Source organism: Parus major, chromosome 21 (assembly GCF_001522545.3).
Source record: "Parus major isolate Abel chromosome 21, Parus_major1.1, whole genome shotgun sequence".
Classification (NCBI taxonomy): domain Eukaryota; kingdom Metazoa; phylum Chordata; class Aves; order Passeriformes; family Paridae; genus Parus; species Parus major.
Window position 1 is genome coordinate 1,788,453 of NC_031789.1, and position 19,346 is coordinate 1,807,798.

The following is a 19,346-nucleotide window of genomic DNA, read 5'->3' on the forward strand; positions in this document are numbered from 1 at the left end:
CATCCCAGCCCCCCGATGGATCCCGGGGTGCTCGGGGTACCCCACCACGGGGGGGCTGCAGCCGCAGGATCGCCCCCACCCCATTCCGTGGTGTTTCCTCTCCTGCGCTCCCCTCCCAGCACGAGTCCCCTGAATGCTCCATTTGAAGCTAATTCCGGCTGAAATCTGGTTTGCTTTCCAACGCTGCTGCTTTAAATTGGAGAGATTGACCTTGTAGCAGGAGGTGACATGCAGATGCACATCAGCAGCCCCGGCAGAGCGGCGGCGGGGGCTGGGGGGGTGCGGAGCCGCCTCGGGGACACGCCAACTATTTTATGAGTAATTTAATATCTGGAACACAGACTTTTCATTCCCAGAGATCTGCTGGGGAAAGAAAGAGCCTTTCTGCAGCCCGGCGAAGGCTGTTCCTCATAAGGAGGCAGAGAGGGAAAAAAAAAAAGGGCTGGGATTTAACTCCTCGGTGGCCAAACAGCGCTGAGCCTCTGCTCCCGGTCCCTGCAGAGGACCAGGAAAAGCAGGAATTCCCTGCACACCTCTAAGTGGAGACCAGCCAGGCTGTGTCGCTCCTGGCAAAAGAATTGCTCCTTCCCATTCAAATTCAAACGCGAGCCTGGGTGAGGATGGGGGGAACAAACTTGAGAGCAGCCCTGAGGTGAGATTTGGGGTTGGAGCTGATGTCTGAGCTCCCTCCCCTGTGCCAGGCTGGTATCAAAGTGCCCCGGGACCACCCTGCAGGGGAACATTTATTTAAACATTTATTTAAATAAATAAATTTTAAAAATAGCACCAGCTTTATGCCTTTATACCTTTTCAAAAATCAGAAATGATTATATCCATTACCTGGAAAGGCAGAAAGCTTCACCTTGGTGTCCTACAACATCCTGGGCCCCTTCCTGCAGAGCTTTTCGCTGCCAGTGCCTGTCCTTTGACATGGGGTTGTTCCATGCCACAAGAAGGACTTTGCATTTGTCTCCATCAAATATCAGTGGGTTCCTGCCAGCTCCTTTTCCAGCCCCCAGGGCTCAGAATACTCTCCAGTGTATTTTGGGCATGAAACACCTGCTCTTTTCCTCCACCTTGCCCAGCTGGGTTTTATTTGTGATGCTGCATGAAACACCGTGGGTTTGGTGGCTGCCCAGAGCTCGGGCACCGGGGGAAATTCAGAATGTGACCCCAGGAGATGCTGAGAGCAGCAGGGCTGGGGACACGGGGGGCTGCAAGCCACATATTTTGCTGCAGGAAGGACAAATCTCCCAGGTGATGATGATGAGGAGGAGGAGGAGGAGATAAGAACCGGGCTAATCCTGCCCGCTGCCTCCTCCCAGAGCCTGTGGGCACAGTCCCCGGAGCTCAGGTGAGGAGGAGGATGCTGCCGCTGTCAGGTGAGCTCTGAGCCAGTCTCCAGTGCCACCTGCCGGCAAATCCTCCTGGCCAGCAGCCTCAGCCACGCTGGGACACCCGAGCAGAGCTGGGGACCCTGGATGCTCCAGCAAACCTGGAGAGCTCGGGGGTGACGTTCCATTAAATCCTGTCCGCATCACACTCATCTCCCCGAGACCTTTTATCGTTCTCCTTTCCATCCCGACCCTCTCAAATCCCAGATTCCCATAAAAATCCTGAATGCCCCGTGTCCACCCCCCCGGGACGGGCTGGGGGCTGCAGGGAGTGCAGTGCTGGGTTGTCCCAGCCCAGGGGTGTCCCTGGGCTCCTCAGCTTTAATCCACCTGGAATTCCTGTGTCCACAGCTGTGCTATGGATAAGGAGCAGGCTGGGAGGGCCTGGCTGTGCCCTGGGATGTGTCGGTTCTGTGCTGGGGTTCTGTGCAGTGGGGGTGTTCTCCACACCAGCCCCATCAGGACATCCAGGTGCTTGGCCCATGTTCACCTGCCCCACCTTGTCACAAGCTCTGACAATCCTCAGTGGGTGTTTCTGTCACCACTATCCCCAAAAAAAAGCCTTAAGAGAGGTTGTTGTCCCCAGATCCCGTCAGGACTCTCCAGTACATGTCCAGCATCTCCTCACCCACCACCAGTACTCAGTGGCCTCAATTTTCCCACTATGTCATTGTCCTGCCCCCTGCTAAAGGCTGAGGTGCTTCTCCCTGCTTTCCTAACCCTGGGCTGGGACCTTTGGGTGGCTCTGGACAGAGATCCTCGGCCTGGCCTGCAGCAGGAACTGCACCACTTGTCTGGCTCTGCTCAGCAGAAATGAGATGCTAACGAGCCTGGGCTGCACCCACGGCAGGGGGAAGAAGCAGTGCCCTGGTTATGTGAAAGTTATTTGGGAGGAAAAAGGCAAATCCAATCCAGAGAGGGGCCAGCAGTGCGAATTGCTGTCATTTATTGTGCAAGAATGGCAGCAGAGTGCTTCAAGCACCGATCTGGGAGCACAGAGTTTCCAGGGGAGTCCTCAGCTCTGCAGGGACTGCAGAGGTCGGCCACAGACACAGCCCCAGTGGGCTAAGCCTCAGGGGAGATGAGGAAGCCAGAGAAGATGCTGTCAGACCCCTCCAGCCCCACCAAGGAGTTCTTCTCCGTTGGTTCCAGCCAGACAGACTCGTTCATGGCCACCTTGAGGACCACACCGCCCGTGGTCACCTGGAAACTGCTCTGCACGAAGTCACAGAAGGTCACCACCCTGTCCCCCCTGCTGGCACCCCGGCCCTTTTTGATGTTGAGGCACAGGTTGGCGCGGGAGGTGACGTGGTAGGTGAAGTAGTAGGTGCCGGGCACGCGGCAGGTGAAGCGGCCGTAGCGGTTCTCGTAGTGCCCGTTCTCGTTGGTGATGATGCGGTCGAAGCGGACGGGGTGATCCCGGCGGGGGTAGGAGCTGAGGCTCCTGGCGGCGGAGAAGGCGGATTTGAAGGTGATCCTGTAGTCACCAGGCTCTCCTGCGGGGCCAGGCATCCCCATGCTACCTGGTAGGCCCCTCATGCCTGGGATGCCCTCGGGACCGACCTTCCCAGGCGGTCCTGGTGGCCCCGGGTCTCCCTTCTCCCCTCTCTCTGCTGCACTCTGCCCAGGGGGTCCTAGGAAAGAGGAGGAAGAGTCATTGTGGTCACAGCCACAGACAGGTCACAGACAGGTCCCTGTCTGCCTGCAGAGAGGGAGCACGAGCGAGGAAACCTGTGCTGGGTGTGTGGAGACCACTGCCCATCAGGCAGGTGTGACACACCTTGCTGCCATCCCACCCTCCCCCAGGTTCCTCAGGGTGCTCCAACATCCCCACCCCACAACACCTCAAAGAACAGCTGGAAACGGGTTGCTTTCCCAGGACCACGCTCCTGGCACTGTCTTTCCCTGCTCTTGGCATTCACAGGACAATAATTCACCCACCTGCAGCGTCTTCCTTACCTTGCTCACCCTTTGGGCCGTTCTCCCCGTCCCTGCCATCGCTGCCAGGCTGTCCTGGTAACCCTGGGATGCCTGGGATGGTGCCGTAGGTCTTGCAGCGCGTGGCACTGGCAAGCTGCCCTCCAGCCAGGCAGATCAGCATGGCCCACGCGGTCCACATCTGTGGGAGCACGGAATGGAGTCAGGGGGGCTTTCCTGGGAGGTGGGAGGGCTGGGGAAGGCACTCGGAACTGCTCTGAAAGGTGGTGACTGCAAGAAAGTCTGGGTAATACCATCAGGGAGGGAAAACATCCTACTGCAGAGCCAAATCCACTCTCCTGCTGGCCCTGGAGCAAAGGGCCAGAACCCTTGGGCAAGGCAGGGCTTGTCAGTCTCTTGTCACTCTCAAATCCCCAGTTTATAAGTGCCCACAGCTTCAGCCACATGAATATTTGGGACAGGTTATCTCAGAGATCTGATGTCCAACGTGGCCATGCTGCTCCCTTGTGGGAGAAATTCCCCATCTCAGGACCGGGGTGAAATCCTTACCCAACCAGAGCAGTTCCATCATCCACAAGGGAATGGGCTTTGCCTTCCACCAGCGTGTCTGAAGGACAGCACCAGTCCTTGAAGATGGCAATGAGCCCCCAAACCTCCCTCCTCCACCCCACGGGCTCCCCTTGTGTCCTCTGCTCAATCCCAGAGGCGTTTCTGTATCTAACAAGCCTTACTGGGAGAGTTATCTGGGCTTCCATCCCTGGGGTCTCACCTTCCTCCTGCCCTCCCTGCCCAGCTCCTTCCCCTGATCCTGGTGTGGGAACATGTGGATAAGCCCTGGGGGCTGTGTCTGGACATCAAAGCACCCCAGCCACAGCTCCCCCACCTCAGGTGGGTTTTCCCAGTGCTGAAGCCCTGGTGCCAGCAGGACAAAAGGTCGGTGAGTTGGATCCTCCAGCCACAGCCGTTGTGATTTGGGTGCAGCAGGAACAAGGACCGACCCACAGGCTCCCAGCCCAGGGCCAGCAGAAGACAAAAACTCCTCAGGGCAGGAGAGCATCCCCAGGGCACCTTTCAGTCCCTGATCACCCTCCTGCAACTCTGCCACCTCTACTTTTACGTTTTCCTTCTTCCAGGTGGAGCAGGAGGGGTCAGGCTCCCATCAGGGACCTCCACCACCCCCAGCCCAGCACCTCCACCCCGTTTCTCTCCTGCCCCAGGCCACAGGGAAGTGCCAGCAGTGCAGGAGCCTGTCACCCTGCCAGAGCTGGGTTCCACACGTGCTCCTGCCTGCAGGGGGAACCTTGGGCTCAGCCTTGCTCTTACCTTGAGCTCCTTGTTGATCAGGTGGGGAGATGGAGCAGGACACGCCAGCGTCCTGCTCAGAAATGCCCGCGAGGAGAAGCAGAAGTTTCCTGCAAGGGTTCTTGTGAAAGGATCTGGGACACATCCTCTTTTTATCTTTAGCTCCTGTCCTTTTTCCATTTCAGTTTCAGATCCTCCACAAATGCTGTTGTCAGCTGAGCAGAACAAGCCATCCCCAAACAGCCCCTCCAGCCACAGCTCTGCCCTGCAGGGTCCCTGGGTCCTGCTTGCTGTGGGGAATGCTGCTGGGAGCTCCAGATGAGTTTAGGGTAACCCAGCAGAGCTGCAGAAATGTGCAAGCACTCAGCCAGCAGCCCTCAGGCTGCTCCACATGCTTCCATCTCTGCAGGCCCAGGGGATGCTGCAGGGTCTCAGCATCCATCACCCCAAGTGCCCCTGACTCTCCTAATGCTGTGCATGGGATGTGATTTTACCTTGTGGGAAAAGCATTTCCAGCCCTGCTTTGGCTGCTGCCTCGTGGGGAAGTGAAGCACAGGATGTTCAGAGAGGCGACTGCCCGTTCCACCCTGCAATTTGTGACACCAGAAGAAATCCCTGTTGGGTTTTGGGGCTCAGGAAAGCCAGAGTGCCTCCCCTGCCCCATGCTGGTACGGACCCCAGGGGTGTCCCAGCCATGGTGTTGGGGTTTTCTTTGCAGTCTGTGCCCCTGTGAAGCTCTGGAGGGAAAGGGAGTATCAGGGCCCTGCTTGGAGGAGTCTTGGTGCCCTCTTGGGCTGTGTGGGGACATGGGAACCATCCCATCCCTGCAGCAGCCAGGGGTCCCACGCCCTGTGCAGAGCCCAGTGTGGCTGGGGTGGGATGGTGTCTGATGGCAGTGAGGTTTGGGGACATGCTGATGCCACACAGATGTCACCTGCACGTGTGTGCACGCCACAGAGAGGGAGGACACGGAGGAAACACCACACTACACCAGGTGCACTGGGGAAGGTTTTATTGACACTTTCCACAGCCAGGTCATGGCAAAGGGAAGCAGCCTGTGCCAGGACACCTGGCTGAACCTGAGGCAGCCCAGGTGGGGAGGAGACAACCACAGAGAGACCTCTGAGGTAATGTGGGGTTAGCAGGGGGGACACAGGTGGCAGTGCCAGCAGGAGCTCAGCACCATCACTCTGGGTGCAGATGCATCCAAATGTGCTCATTCCCCCTGTGCCTCCACCACAGACCGAGGGGCTGGATGCCCTCCCTGTGGAGAATCTGGGAACGTGGGAGGAACCCAGCAGCAAACAGCATGCTCAGAAAGCATCAGGACGCTGGGGTGGGCTCTGCTGGGCTCCTCTACTCCGGGAAGAGCAGGAACCCGGAGAAGATGCTGTCGGAGTTGGCAATGCCCACCATGCCGTTGTAGTCGTTGACTCCCAGCCACACCTCGTCCGCAGCAGCCAGGCGCAGCAGCGTGCCCCCCGAGCTGACCTGCATGCTGTTGGTCTTGTGGTCACAGAAGCTGGCCATGCTCCTGTGGTTTTTGTGCAGGATGACGCAGAGGTTGGCCGTGTGCGAGGTGTGGAAGACGAAGTAGTAGATGCCGGGGAGCCTGCAGGTGAACTTGCCCGTGGAGGTGTTGTAGTCGTGGTTGGTGTTGGTGATGACGTGGTTGAAGACCACGGGGACGTTCTTCAGGGGGTACTGGCTGGTCTGCCTGGTCACTGAGAACGCCGACTGCTGCCTCTGCTGGAAGCTGCCTGGCACTCCCGGGGGTCCAGCAGTGCCCGGCACCCCCGGGGGTCCCATTGCACCAGGGGCCCCAAAGTGGCCGGGCTTGCCTGGAGGGCCAGGGGGGCCCGGGTCCCCTTTCATGCCCTTGGGCCCCAGCTGTGTAGAAGCTGGGATACCTGTGGGGTGGTGGGGGGTGAAAGGGAGTCAGTGTCAACAGCAGGATGTGGGGAGAGGCTTCTCTAACCCCTTCACTTGGGCAGGAGAGCGCTGTTGCCTCTTCCACCCGACCACTGAGGATGCTCTCTGCAAACCAGCCAAGGACTCAGTGCCCCCCTGCAAGAGCCCATGTGGTTTCCCTCCTTGCTCACTCACCTGGTTCCCCTTTGGCTCCCTTCAGCCCATCCCGGCCATCCCTGCCTGGTATCCCCGGCATGCCTGGCAGGCCTGGAGCTCCATAGCAGCTGTAAGGGTCTTCTACAGTCACAGCAGAGCCCAGATTCAGGAGGAGGAGGAGGGTGAGGGCCAGGTAGAGTTGCTCCAAGAATCTCTTCTCCATTTTGGTGCTCTGGAGCATGGAAAGGCAAAGAAAGTGCTGGAGTGAGGGGCCACAGCAGGGTGGCTTGCAGAAAAGGAGACTGGACCAAGAATGCCTGGAAGCCACGGGTGTGTCCTCAATGTCCCACCTACACACACTGCAGGACAGGGGGGAGGTGGAGATGTGGAGATGGGCCCCAGGCACATCTCCAACCCCAGGAGTTCCAGTCTGGACGGAGCCATGAGGTCTGAAGCACCCATGGCCAGCCCCAAGCCTCTGAGTCCAGTGTCCCCAAAGCTGGAGATGCACACACCACCACAGACCGTCACCCCGTGCTGCCCCGAGGCTGGAGCTCCCTGCACACAGCTGATCTCCCTCCTCCTCCAGCAGCAGCTCTGTCCTGGCTCTGTCCATCAGAACCAACCCTTCCATCAGCTGCTGCATCCTGTCTCCATCACAAGTACCCGTCTGTTCCTCTGCCTCCTTCCTCTCCTCCTCCTCCTCTCTCATCCACATCCTCCTCTCATTCTCCCCCTCCCCAGCAGTGTGCCGTGCTGCTGGAGCCCTGTTCCCACCCTCCAGACAGGGGTCCTGCAGCACCTCTTACCTCTGGTGGGGACCAGGCCAGGGAACCTGCGCTGCTGGTCCCGCAGGGCGCGCGGTCACTGCCAGCACAGCGCGGTGGGCGCGGCTCCCTGACACCCTCGTGGGGGAAGTCACAGAGTCAGGAAGGGTAAAGGAGCTTTGGGAACACAGAAGCCCAGCTGTTCACACCCAAATTTCACATCCTCCTGCCTGATGGCTTCTGCTGAGCCAGCACTTTTTTTTGGCTGTCCAGTGAAACCTGTATTGGTGCCACTGCAACAGGAAGGGCTGAAAGGACAGAGGAGACCCCCCCAAGTCACTGCAGGGCATCGTCCCCCCCCAAACCCCTGATTTCCCTCTCACTTCCCTTCTTTCTGAGCAGAAGGGCAGCTTGGAGCAGAGCCTGAGGCCAGCTCCAGTGGGCTGGAGATGCCTGTGGCACTGAAGGTCACTGCTTGGCTCTGATGGAAGATGCTGCACCCCTAAATAGGACTGGAAAACGTCTTCCTTTGACAGTTTCTGATCTGTACATTTCCCTGTGTCCCACCAAGTTCTGCTGGGTGCTGGACATGGTGGGGCCACAATACTCCTCACTGGGCAGGTGACCCAGGCTCCTCCTCACTGCTCTAGGAACAGGGATATCTGATTGTGCAGTGTTGGTGGAGCAGCTCCCCTGAGGAGCATCCCAGGGCATCTGGTGCTTCCTGACCAGCCCAGCCTGCTGTACCTCCCTTTTGTGAGACCCTCGCAGCTCCACCACCATCACCCCACAACCCCAGCAGTGCCCCAATGTCCCTGTCCCTCCTTGCTGCAATGCCAGAGGACCACAGCTGCCTTTTGCCTTCCTGGGAGAGTTTGGGTGCCAGTCTGAGACCATGTGGGTGAGGTGCAGGATCTGCTGCCTGCGTTTCCCCCTGCAGGACTCAGCAGAGAGGGACACACATAGCCCTGTCCTGAGGTGTTTCCTATTCATCCCTGGAAGTGTCAACTCTGACTGGACACTCCATTCCCTCCTGTCCTGCCTGTGCAGCACAGGGATGAGCTGGAATCGCTTCTCTCCCTGGGCAGCTTGGGAAGAGATCCAGGGTATTGATGGTTTAGGGAAGATACATGAGTAGAAAAGAAAACCCAAGGAGTAGTGGTAGAAAAAGCATTTATTTATTCTCATGGGGAGGTGGTGACAGGATGTGTCCCAGTGCCAGGAAGGCTTTTGCAGTGGTTAGTGGAGCAGAAGCAGTGGCAGGCAGTGATTTCCCACTCAGACCAAAGAGCCACAGCTGGTGACAACTGGGAGTGGAGCTTGAGTGCCCAGGAGGAGACAGGGATGAGACCCACAGTGTCCAGGACAGTGTGGTCAGGCTCAGCATGGAGGTGAGTGCTGCAGTGGTGACCCACAGCTCGGCCAGCTGTGACATTGGTGGAAGCACAGAACACTTCTGGATGCTCAATTTGGAACCATTCCCATGTGCTGTGGCACAAAAGCATCCCACACACCCAGAGGGGAACAGCCAGGCAGGCACACACCCCACAACGCTGCAGGAGTCCCTCAGGCCACCGCTGGGGACACCAGGAACCCGCTGAAGACGCTGTCAACCTCGGAGCCGCTGTAAATGGAGCTGCCCCGGCCAGGGTTGGTGTTCAGGGACACCTGGTCACCCAGGGCCAGGCTGAGCACGCTGCTGCCCGAGTTCACCTGCAGGATGCCGTGGCTGTTGTTGTCACAGAAGCTGGCGACGCCCAGCCCGTTCTTGGTGATGCTCAGACACAGGTCCCCGCTGGACACCACCTGGAAGGCGAAGTAGTAGACGCCGGGAATGCGGCAGGTGAACTTCCCGGTCTGGGGGCTGTAGGAGTTCTCCTCGTTGGTGATGATCCTGTCAAACACCACCGTGGTGCCCGGGCGTGGCGGGGACAACCTGGAGGCGGAGAAGGCAGGACGAGGGTTCTCCAAAGCATTGGCAGCGATCCCTTTCGGCCCCGCCAGCCCTGGCTTCCCCGGCACCCCCGGAGGGCCGTGCACGCCAGGTGGGCCACGGATGCCTGGGGCACCAGGAAGCCCTGGATCTCCTGCATCCCCTTTGGGTCCCCTGGTGTTCATGGTCAGCGCTGCTCTCCCTGGGGAGAAGTGAGAGGAGGAGGAGTTCATGCACTTCTGGCATCTCCTGAGCTGCTCCCACAGCCTGGGATGCTCCAACCAAGAGGCTCCCAGGCCTCCTGCACCCAACATCCTCGGCTTCCTCTTACCTGGCTCTCCCATGTCACCCTTCTGCCCTGGCCTCCCATCACGGCCAGGGACTCCAGGGGTGCCATTCTTGCCATCTGGTGCCTTACACACTCCGTCCTCCAGCAGGGCCATGCCCAGCACTGCTGCCAGGGTGCTGGCTGCCAGCAAGAATCCAGGCTGCATCCTGCCTCCTACAGAACAGGGATAAACTTGGGATGGAGGCTAACACACAGCTGAGCCTTGGTCACAGATACGCAGGTGCCCTCATCAGATGCATGCACAGATCTCTGGAATTGTCCAGCATGGATAACCAGACACCACATGCAGTGGTGGGAATAAATTCCTAGAAGGGTTTTGAGGCTGCATGTTCTGAAATCACTGATGTCACTGAAAATCTCTAGCATGCCCATGGCAGAGCTCTGGGACTGAAAAGCCCAGGACATAGAGCATGGCACAAACTCTTTCCTCCACATCCTGGGCATCCTCAGATGCCTGTAGAGGATGTTTATTCTGGTTTGGAGGGAAAAGCACTGCTGTGTGGGGCAGTGGTCCCATGGGACAGAGAGCACAAGGGAGGAAAGGATGCAAAGACACACAACAGTGATAAACAGGAAAGGGAAAACCAGCAAATGGGATCCAAACCTCCAACGTGCAGAGCTGGGAGAGAGGACACAGACCTATCCCAAAACCTGAGGTTCTCAGCCTGGGACAAGTCTGCAGAGTCCAGTGATGTCCACAATCACACAGAGCAAGGTCAGATTCCTGCAGATTCCTCTTCCCCCCACATCCTCTTCTCCCTGTTTTTCTACTTTGAACTCTTGTGGAGGGTGAAGAATGAAGGAGGACAGGGAGCAGGGACTGGAAGGTGGTGGCAGAAGAGGAGAGTGTCCCCAGCTGCTTGTGGTGACTTACCTCGGTGCAGGTGCAGGACAGAGCAGTGTGAGCAGCAGCTCCGTTTGCTGGAAGCTCTTCTCTGGGAGGAGGGAGGAAGAGGAGAGGGGTGGGAAGGATGAACTTGCATGCACTGTGGTTTGCCTGGTTGGAGAAAGGATGTGCTGAGTTTCACTTTCTCTCTAAGAGAAAGGAACTTGTTCCCCTTTCCACGCTTGACTCTGGCTTTACTGGAAACAGCGTGGTCAGGGAAAGGGCAGCACCACTGGGTGCCCAGCCTGACCCAGCAGCAGGGGCTGGTGGTGACTGGGCACAAAGCAACATGACTGGAGGATGCCCCAAGGCTGCTGAGATGGCACGAAGGGAGAGGTGATGGGAATATCAGGTGTCTCAGCCACCCAAGGGATGTTTGGGACAGTGCAAGGATCACCCTTGGAGGCTCTGGGTGATGGGCAGTGTCTGTCACTCATGGTGCTGCTGGGTGCTGTCCCCTCTGGGGTCACTGCACTTGGATGGAGCAGGATCCAGCAAAGGGATCATCTGTGCCTGTGTGGCTCAGCTGGGCCTTGAGTATTTGGGTTGGATATCAGGGGAAAGTTCTTCCCCCAGAGGGTGCTGGCACTGCCCAGGCTCCCCAGGGAATGGTCCCAGGGCTGCCAGAACTCCAGGAGTGTTTAGCCAATGCTCTGAGGCACAGGATGGGATTGTTGGGGTGTCTGTGCAGGGCCAGGAGTGGGGCTGATGATCCCTGGGGGTTTCTTCCAGCTCTGGATCGTTTGTGGTCTAATGATCTCCTTCCTGCTGCCCTCACTTCAGTGCTTTGGGGACCTGGTGTTTGGTGTAGAGTGGGAAAAGATGAGGGTGTCTGGCACTGATGATGCTCTCAGTGCCCTCTGGGTAGGGACTTGCACCAGCCAGATCTGGGCAACCCCAGGAGCTGTGTGTGGCCTTGAGATCTGCCAAGTGGAACACCAGCACCTCCTGTCACTGAGTGCAGGGAATGAGTCCAGGGGGGCACAGTCAGCTCTGCTAAAAGAGAGCCCCAAAATGCCACCAGTCCCAAACCCCATCACATCAGGGATGGGAGGTGCCACAGTGACCCCAGCAGGTGAACATCCCTGGGACCCTGGGGACCACCTGGGACCCTGGGGACCACCCAGGCCACCCCATGGAGGACACAGTGGGCAGTGAGGAGGGGCCTTTTCATCTAAATCCCCCTGAGTGTCCTTCCAGGAGTCCTGTGGCAGGACCTGGAGCTGGGGCTCAGGGGAGGATATCCAAGGAAAGAGGGTGGTAAGCAGACCTGGGATTAGGGTGACTTCAAAATCAAGGGGAGTTGACAAACCCCCTATCCCCCCCACCTTTTGCTTCCTGCATTCCTAAGGGAGGTGTTGCATAATTTCCAAAATAGCTGAAAAAGGCAAAGACCAAAACTCAGTCCAGAGACCTTTGCCAGCAAAGATCTGTCACTGAGTTGGTCTTTAATTCATTGACTAAATGCCCACTTAATGCAATATATTACACATTTTTAATCAAAATGTCACCCCATAATAAATCCGATGCCCAGAAGAAATGTGATTTTATTTTATCAGCAGAGTTCCCCTATCAACCCGACCTGTAACCGTGTCTAGACAAGATGACAGGTGAGTTTGAAAGGACCTACATTCTGCCAAACGGTGTTTCTGGACAGTAATTGTATTTCTGTCCTATTGCCCTCTCTTAATATACAGCCCAAATTAGACCACTCCATCATTTCATCCAGCATTGATTGATGGCTGTGTCCTCATGCTCTGTGTCCTTTGTCTTCTGCTGTCCCCTTAACCCCATTTAAATGCTGAATTACAGGGGCCAGCTGTGGGTTTCCAGCATCTCCTGGAAGCTGATGTTCCTCCAGGTGTTCCCTCCCCTAGGTCCTTGAGATTCCTGAAGTCTTTAGCTCACTAAACACTCACTTGACTTTCAGAGATGCTGTGGTCAAGCCAAGCCTTCCTCTCCCATCCTCTGAGCATCTCCTCCTCCTCTGGATCTGCAGCTGAGACGTCCCAGACTGGTTTGGGTTGGAAGGGACCTTAGAGCTCATCTTGTTCCACCCCTTGCCATGGGCAGGGACCCCTTCCATGTCCAACCTGGCCTCAGACACTTCCAGGGATGGGGCAGCCACAGCTTCTCCTGTGCCAGGGCCTCCCCATGCTGAGAGAGAAGGATTTGTCCCCAACATCCCATCTGATGCTGATGATCCCTGTGGCAATGGGAAGCCCTTTGCAGTGACAGCTGTGGCTCCAGGGGTACCGGACAGACAGTGCCCGGTGCCGGTGGCTCTGAGGCCGCAGTGTCAGCACGGACACTGCCCGGTGCCATCCTGGAGGTTCTGAGGCGCAGACAGTGCCCGGTGCCGGAGGCTCTGAGGCCACAGTGCCGGCACAGACAGTGCCCGGTGCCATCCCGGAGGTTCTGAGGCCCGCACAGTGCCCGGTGCCATCCCGGAGGCTCTGAGGCGCAGACAGTGCCCGGTGCCGGTGTCCCTGAGGCCGCAGTGTCAGCACGGACACTGCCCGGTGCCATCCCGGAGGTTCTGAGGCCCGCACAGTGCCCGGTGCCATCCTGGAGGCTCTGAGGCTCGGACAGTGCCCGGTGCCAGAGGCTCTGAGGCCGCAGTGCCATCACAGACAGTGCCCGGTGCCATCCCGGAGGTTCTGATGCCCGGACAGTGCCCGGTGCCGGTGTCCCTGAGGCCGCAGTACCAGCACAAAACGCCGCGGGCGGCTCTCCCCTCACGCCGCCCGAGCAGGGCCGAGGCCGGGCCGTGCCGCGAGATGGCGCTGCCGGCCCAGGCAGGCCCCGCCGAGCTCCGCCCGCCACCGCCACAGCGGGGCCCGCTGGCCCTCCCTTCTGTCCCTCCCTGCTGTCCCTCCCTGCTATCCCCTGTCTCTCCTTGCTATCCACTGTCCCTCCCTGCTGTCCCCTGTCCCTCCCTGCTGTCCCTCCCTGCTGTCCCCTGTCCCTCCTTGCTATCCCCTGTCCCTCCCTACTGTCCCCTGTCTCTCCTTGCTATCCCCTGTCCCTCCCTGCTATCCCCTGTCCCTCTCAGCTGCCCCCTGTCCCTCCCTTCTGTCCCCTGTCCCTCCCCGCTGTCCCCTGTCCCTCCCCGCTGTCCCCTGTCCCTCTCAGCTGCCCCCTGTCCCTCCCTGCTGTCCCCTGTCCTTCCCTGCTGTCCCCTGTCCCTCCCCGCTGCCCCCTTTCCCTCTCAGCTGTCCCCTGTCCCTCCCTGCTGTCCCCTTGTCCCCTGTCCAGCTGCACAGTGCCCCCTCGTTCACCTCTGCCAGGCACCCCTCGGAGCCGGGCCAGCCCATCTCCTCCCGCAGCCCCCTAAAGACTTTCCCCAGGCCGGGGGCTTCCCCTGAGGCTGGGTGCAGGAGGGGTTTGCTCGGTGAGGAGCAGGCTGTGACAGGAGGTGCAGACAGCACTGCTGGCTTCTCCCCGTGGGACAGGTCCAGCACAGCCCCAGCTGCACCACGGACAGGCTCCAGCAAGGAGCAGGGGCTGAGACCATGTAGGGGACCCCCAGGTGACATGGAACGGGACCAGGCTCAATGCAGAGACTACCTGGAATAGCCAGAGGATGTAGATGCTCCTTAGAGCCCCAGGTGTCACAAAATCACATCCCCGAAGAGCAAATCATCCACAAAGAGGAGCCTTCCTCAAAGAGCAAATCATCCACAAAGAGGAGCCCTCCCCAAAGAGCAAATCATCCACCAAGAGGAGCGTTCCCCAAAGTGCAAACCATTCACAAAGAGGAGCCCTCTTCAAGGTGCAAATCATCCACAAAGAGGAGCCCTCCCCAAAGAGCAAATCATCCACAAAGAGCCCTCCCCAAAGAGGATGGTGTTGGTATTTGGGGAACCTGAGCACTCAGGTGAGGATTTAGGGTACCTCTTATGGCCTCTTGGCTCTGCTGCATACCCAGGAACTCTGCTCCACATGATTTTTACCCTGACCACCCCTCCTCCTTTCTGCACGGGGCAGCTCCTTCACCTCTGGCTGCCCTCCCATCTGGGGGTGCCAGGTGAGATGGGTCAGTGCCCTCCCAGCCCCACAGCCCTTCGTGGAAGGGAAATGACCCGTGCACAGCCTCCCCCTGTCCCCAGAGCCTGCACACACACAGGAGCTGCTGACAGCACACAACGGGGAGAGATGCTGCTGCCTTCCCTGCTGGGGATCCCTGGGGTGCGGAGCGCTGACAGGCTGGAGCTGCCAGAGGAGGATAAATCAGGCAGCTGGCACTTACCTGTCACTGAATAGGAGGCAGTGATGGAGATCAGCAGTGCTGGCAGGTACCACACACCCCTCTGCATCCCAGCCACCTGCACCCGCTGGGAGGTGAGGACAGCTCACAGCATCCCCCTTTCTGCAGCCACTGGTGGCTTAATGGTGCCTGAATAACCACCCAGATGGATGTTGCAGCTGTTGGCCATCCCAAATAGAATCAGAGAGTCATGGAAGCATATAGTTTGGCAAAGCCCGCTTAGATTTTGAAGTCCAAACATTAATCCACCACTGCCAGGTCCAACCCTGAAGTGTGCCCCCAGGTGCCACATCCATATCTCTTAAATCCCTCCAGGGATGGTGACACCACCACTGCCCTTGGCAGCTGTGCCAGTGCCCGATAGCCCTTTCACTGAAGGAATTTTCCCTAATATCCAACCTAAACCTCCCGTGGCACAGCTTGAGGACACTTCCTCTTGTTCTGTCACTTGTTACCTGAGAGAAGAAACCAACCCCCACCTGGATCTGTGCTCCTGTCAGGGACTTGTGGAGAAAGATGGTGCCCTGGAAGGATTTTGTGAGATGTCAGGTGAAACTTGGGCTGCAGAGCCACACTGTGTAACACTGGGTGGCACACTGCCACACGTCTGAAATGTTTTAATTGCTGTCACAGGGGATGAGTTATTCCTATGATGGATGCTTGCACAGAGCAGGTGTGAGCAAGAAACACAGGTATGGGGTTTAGGAGCCAGGATTTTGGGCTCCAGCCCTTGCTGGCTGTCTCCTGTCATTGATGCACATCTCTGTTGGCTCATGGGATGAGAGGAAATAGATGAGTGCTGAGCAGCCCTGGGCAATGCTGGGAAAGCTTGTCCCATCCCTCTCTCTCTTGTTCCCTGTTAAGGATGTCAGGGCTTGTCATTATTCGACATCTATTGGTTAATTTGGCTGATTGTTCCCCATTCTTTAATGTATCCGTTATTTATTTATTCTCTGGTGTAACAAGCAGTTCCAGATTGATCACTTTGGCATGTAAATGAGCTGCTCTAGTGCTTGTCACTGAAATTTGTAGATTGGGGCAGTTTGCAATCAAACACAGCCGGAATCTAAATTACAGCATTTCAGGCAATAATAGCAGGGAGAAGACAGGAAGGATGTGCCATAAATAAGATGGTATCAGAGCAGGGTGCCCCGAGCTGTGCTGACAACACACCAGGAGCCCCAGGGTGAGCAGCAGGAGTCCCTGCCCTGCAGAGCAGGGCTGTCCTGGCAGGGCTGGCTCCTTCCCCAGAGGAGAAAGGCAAAGAGAGGAAGCAAAAGGCTTTTGGGAATGGTAGGGCATGGCTGGGGACCAAGGGCTGCTCACGCTGGTCTCTGGGGAAAGCATTTGCAGGACAATGGGCTGCAGGGAGCCTCAGGACTCTTGTTCAGGACACTGATTTGATTGCCACCATGGCTCATGTTTGGCATCTTCCCACCTCCATCAAAAGTCAATGGATGCATCCAGGATGAGATTCTGTCTGTCCCAAGGTCAGTAAAGCTCACACCTGCAGGCAGTGGGCACAGCTGGGATGGGATCAGGGAGCCAACCTGGACCTTTGCAACATCAGGGGAGAAAAGCCTGTACCCTTCCATGCCAGGGCATCCCTGGAATGAAGTCCTGCCAGAGAGCAGTGATGCCCAGCAGGCACAGTGTTGTGGATCCCAGCAGAGCTGCAGAAAGGACCTCAGGGATCCCCAATCCAGCTCCCTGCTCATGGCAGGACTGTTTCAGTGTTAGATCAGACTCCCTAAGTCTGGAAACCCTCCAAGGACAGAGATCCCCATCGCTCCAGTGTCCTGTCTTAGAGCTAGACCACACTCAGGCAAAGAAATGCATCCTGATGTCCATCCCAAATCTCTGAAGGTTCCCTGTGTGCCCACCATCCCTAGGTATGTCATTTGGCATCACTGAGATATGTTTGGCTCTGCTTCCTTGCAATTATTCCCAAGCATCTGCAGCACAGATCAGCTCCCACCTCACCCTCCCCTTCCCCTGGCTGACAGCAAGGTGGCCTCCCCACTGCTGATCAGAAGGATGAACAATTTCCCTTGAATTGGCCACAGTTGCCCTGAAGCAGCGCTTCAGCTCATCTGTGTTTTATTCACATCCAGCCTTTTGCCCACTGATTCCCACCCCAGCCCTTCTTTCCCTACTCCACCAATGAGTCCTGAGCCTGTTCACCCCTTAAGGAGAGTCAATGGTATCTTCTAAACCCCTAAAGATTTCAAAATAGCTTAAAGTGCCATTTTCACAAGGCAACCAAAAAAAAAAAAAAAAAAAAAAAAAATCTGAATTCTTATCCTTTCTTTCCCTATTGACTTTATGCTACAGGTTCAGGAGACAAGGCTCTGAGAGACATCCTGGACATGGTGGGATTCCCTTCAAATCCCATGTGATGGCCATACTGGAGGGGAGTTGTGGAGGCTCCAGAGCCAAAGGCAGTGATGTTGTGGAAGGAGCCCTCTAAGGTGTGAACTTAAAGCATCAAAAGAAGGTTTTATTCACATAAAGACTGCAGGAAAAAGCTTTGCCCGCAGTTCTTTGTGCCCCCACGTTACTGTACCCCAGTTCTGGGTACCCAGTGCTCTGTGGGCTGTCCCTCCCCTTTTGTCCTTATTTGTCCTTTCTCTAGAAAGTTCTCCCTTCCCTGCTTCCCCATTGGCCCCAGTTTGCTGCAATGCCCCGCCCCTGTGATCCCATTGGCTCTCCCTCTCCCTGGCCCCGCCTATGCACCACTTTCCCCTGTTCCTATTGGACCCTGACCCTCGGCTCCGCCCCCCAAGCGCATCCCTGGCCCCTCCATCGCTCCCTGGCTTTGTTCCTGGAGCCCTTCAGTGTGTGGCTGCAATAAACCCCACTGGAACTGCATCCAGAGACCTTTCCTGGCTCTGGGCTGGGGCTCAGCAATCTGTGGTGTGAGTGGGAGTGTGATTGTGATTGTGATTGTGATTGTGATTGTGTGATTGTGTGTGTGGATGTGAGTGTGGCCTGCCCAGACATTTCCCCTCTGGAGGCACTTTTGGGAATGCAGCATCACCTGACCACCACCACCCAACGCACCAAGTGGTGCCCGAACAAGGACCTGAACCCTGGACCCTCTGGTGCCTCAGTTCAGTTCAGTGGGGTTTGGACTCTTCGGGACCATTAAGCCATGGTGAGACCATCAGGAATCTCTCCACCAGGCAGGGATGTGCTCACCCCAATGGATTGGGAACCATCAGACACAATATTGTAATTCCCCACTGTGCTGGATGAGCAGCAGGGATCCCCCCTGCACCCTGTGCCCAGACAGATCCTAAAAGCTACCAGAGCATCGTGCCCCTTCCCAGATTGATCTCCATGCTGTGACCTGCTTTCCCTGACATCAGGCCTTGAAAATGCAGTGGAAGTTTCCTGCAGGTGAGCGTCAGTGTTAACTGGGTCATGGCAGCTGGAGGTCTGTGCTGGCTGCAGCCGATTACGCCTCATTTCTGCTCAAACTCACTTTCCACAGGGGCTTTTCTGGGAGCTCAGCTCCCCTCTGCCTGACCTTGGCTGCCGGATCGATGTGAACTCCCAGGCTCGCTCGTCTCATCTGCTCAATTTGGAGGGTGGCTGATTGCTGTTCCCGAGGCTCTGATTGCCTCTGCCCGTGGTCCCAGCGTGTGCCTCGGGTTCCATCAGCCAACCTTGCACTCAGGAACATCCCAGCAGTGCTGAGCACAGCTGGGATGGATGTTTGCAAGGCAGGGAGGTGTTCAGGCCACGGTGCTGCCCTGTTCCTGTGCTCTGAAAGCCGCACACCGCGAGTGGAGGGAGTCTCTGCCCATGGCAGGGGGCTGGAATGAGATGGTTTTTAAGGCTGCTTCCAATCCAAGCTGTTTGTGATTTGTGGACCCTGGCCTGATGAGCACAGACCTTCAGCAGCTCTGATTTTGCTTTGGTTTGGCTCTCTGTCTCCCCAAGCAGAGGGCAGAGGCACCTGTATCTTCAATCCTGGGGTGGTCCACTCCCTTCTGACATCCTCTGAGGCACTTCCATCATCTCACCAGCTCCCTGCCCTCCACGGACACATCCCAAAATCTCTGCTTCTGCTAGGAGCTCACCTCCACTGCTCCCCACAAGGACACAGCTCCTTCCCAGCCACTCTGAACCACTCAGGGTTCACTCTTGTCCAAGTCCTCTCCTGTGTGCAGAGGTCAAACCCATGTCCTTGCTGCCAACTCGGAAGCAAATCAATCAACACCTCAGAGGCCACTCCAGACTCTTCGTGTTGGGACAATTGTGTAGCAGCCCCAGCACTGACTCCTTGGCCTGGAGTTATTCTTCACCTGGACTTTTAATTTCAGAGATGCAATGAGGGACAGCAAGAATCCCAGCTTCTAATTAATTACTGACTTCCCTGTAATTGATGCAATTTACTGCCAGTGTGTCTGGTTTATTGCACTGTGGGGAAGG

The 19,346-nt window shown here is 57.1% G+C and overlaps 3 protein-coding genes across 4 annotated transcripts; all 3 read right to left on the reverse strand.

Annotated features, from left to right (window-relative positions):
- Window positions 1-2,310: 2,310 nt before the first annotated feature.
- C1QB (complement C1q B chain) lies at window positions 2,311-4,829 on the reverse strand. Its single transcript, XM_015648430.1, has 3 exons — window positions 4,656-4,829; window positions 3,354-3,513; window positions 2,311-3,028 (listed from the first exon to the last, which is right to left on the reverse strand). Exons 1-3 carry the CDS (start codon window positions 4,812-4,814, stop codon window positions 2,460-2,462), a joined length of 888 nt encoding a protein of 295 aa, XP_015503916.1. The 5' UTR covers window positions 4,815-4,829; the 3' UTR covers window positions 2,311-2,459.
- Window positions 4,830-5,629: 800 nt separating this feature from the next.
- Window positions 5,630-7,622, reverse strand: LOC107213704 (complement C1q subcomponent subunit C-like). 2 transcript variants are annotated; one of them, XM_015648429.3, is made up of 3 exons: window positions 7,511-7,622; window positions 6,741-6,933; window positions 5,630-6,544 (listed from the first exon to the last, which is right to left on the reverse strand). In XM_015648429.3, exons 2-3 carry the CDS (start codon window positions 6,922-6,924, stop codon window positions 5,991-5,993), a joined length of 738 nt encoding a protein of 245 aa, XP_015503915.1. In that variant the 5' UTR covers window positions 6,925-6,933; window positions 7,511-7,622; the 3' UTR covers window positions 5,630-5,990. The 2 variants fall into 2 exon arrangements, with proteins under 2 accessions (XP_015503915.1, XP_015503914.1); XM_015648428.1 differs by lacking the exon at window positions 7,511-7,622 and having other exon boundaries at window positions 6,741-6,957.
- A 1,002-nt stretch (window positions 7,623-8,624) lies between these two features.
- On the reverse strand, window positions 8,625-10,826 carry C1QA (complement C1q A chain). Its single transcript, XM_015648431.2, has 3 exons — window positions 10,625-10,826; window positions 9,733-9,903; window positions 8,625-9,603 (listed from the first exon to the last, which is right to left on the reverse strand). The coding sequence occupies exons 1-3, from the start codon at window positions 10,731-10,733 to the stop codon at window positions 9,035-9,037; spliced, it is 849 nt and encodes a 282-aa protein (XP_015503917.1). The 5' UTR covers window positions 10,734-10,826; the 3' UTR covers window positions 8,625-9,034.
- Window positions 10,827-19,346: the final 8,520 nt, after the last annotated feature.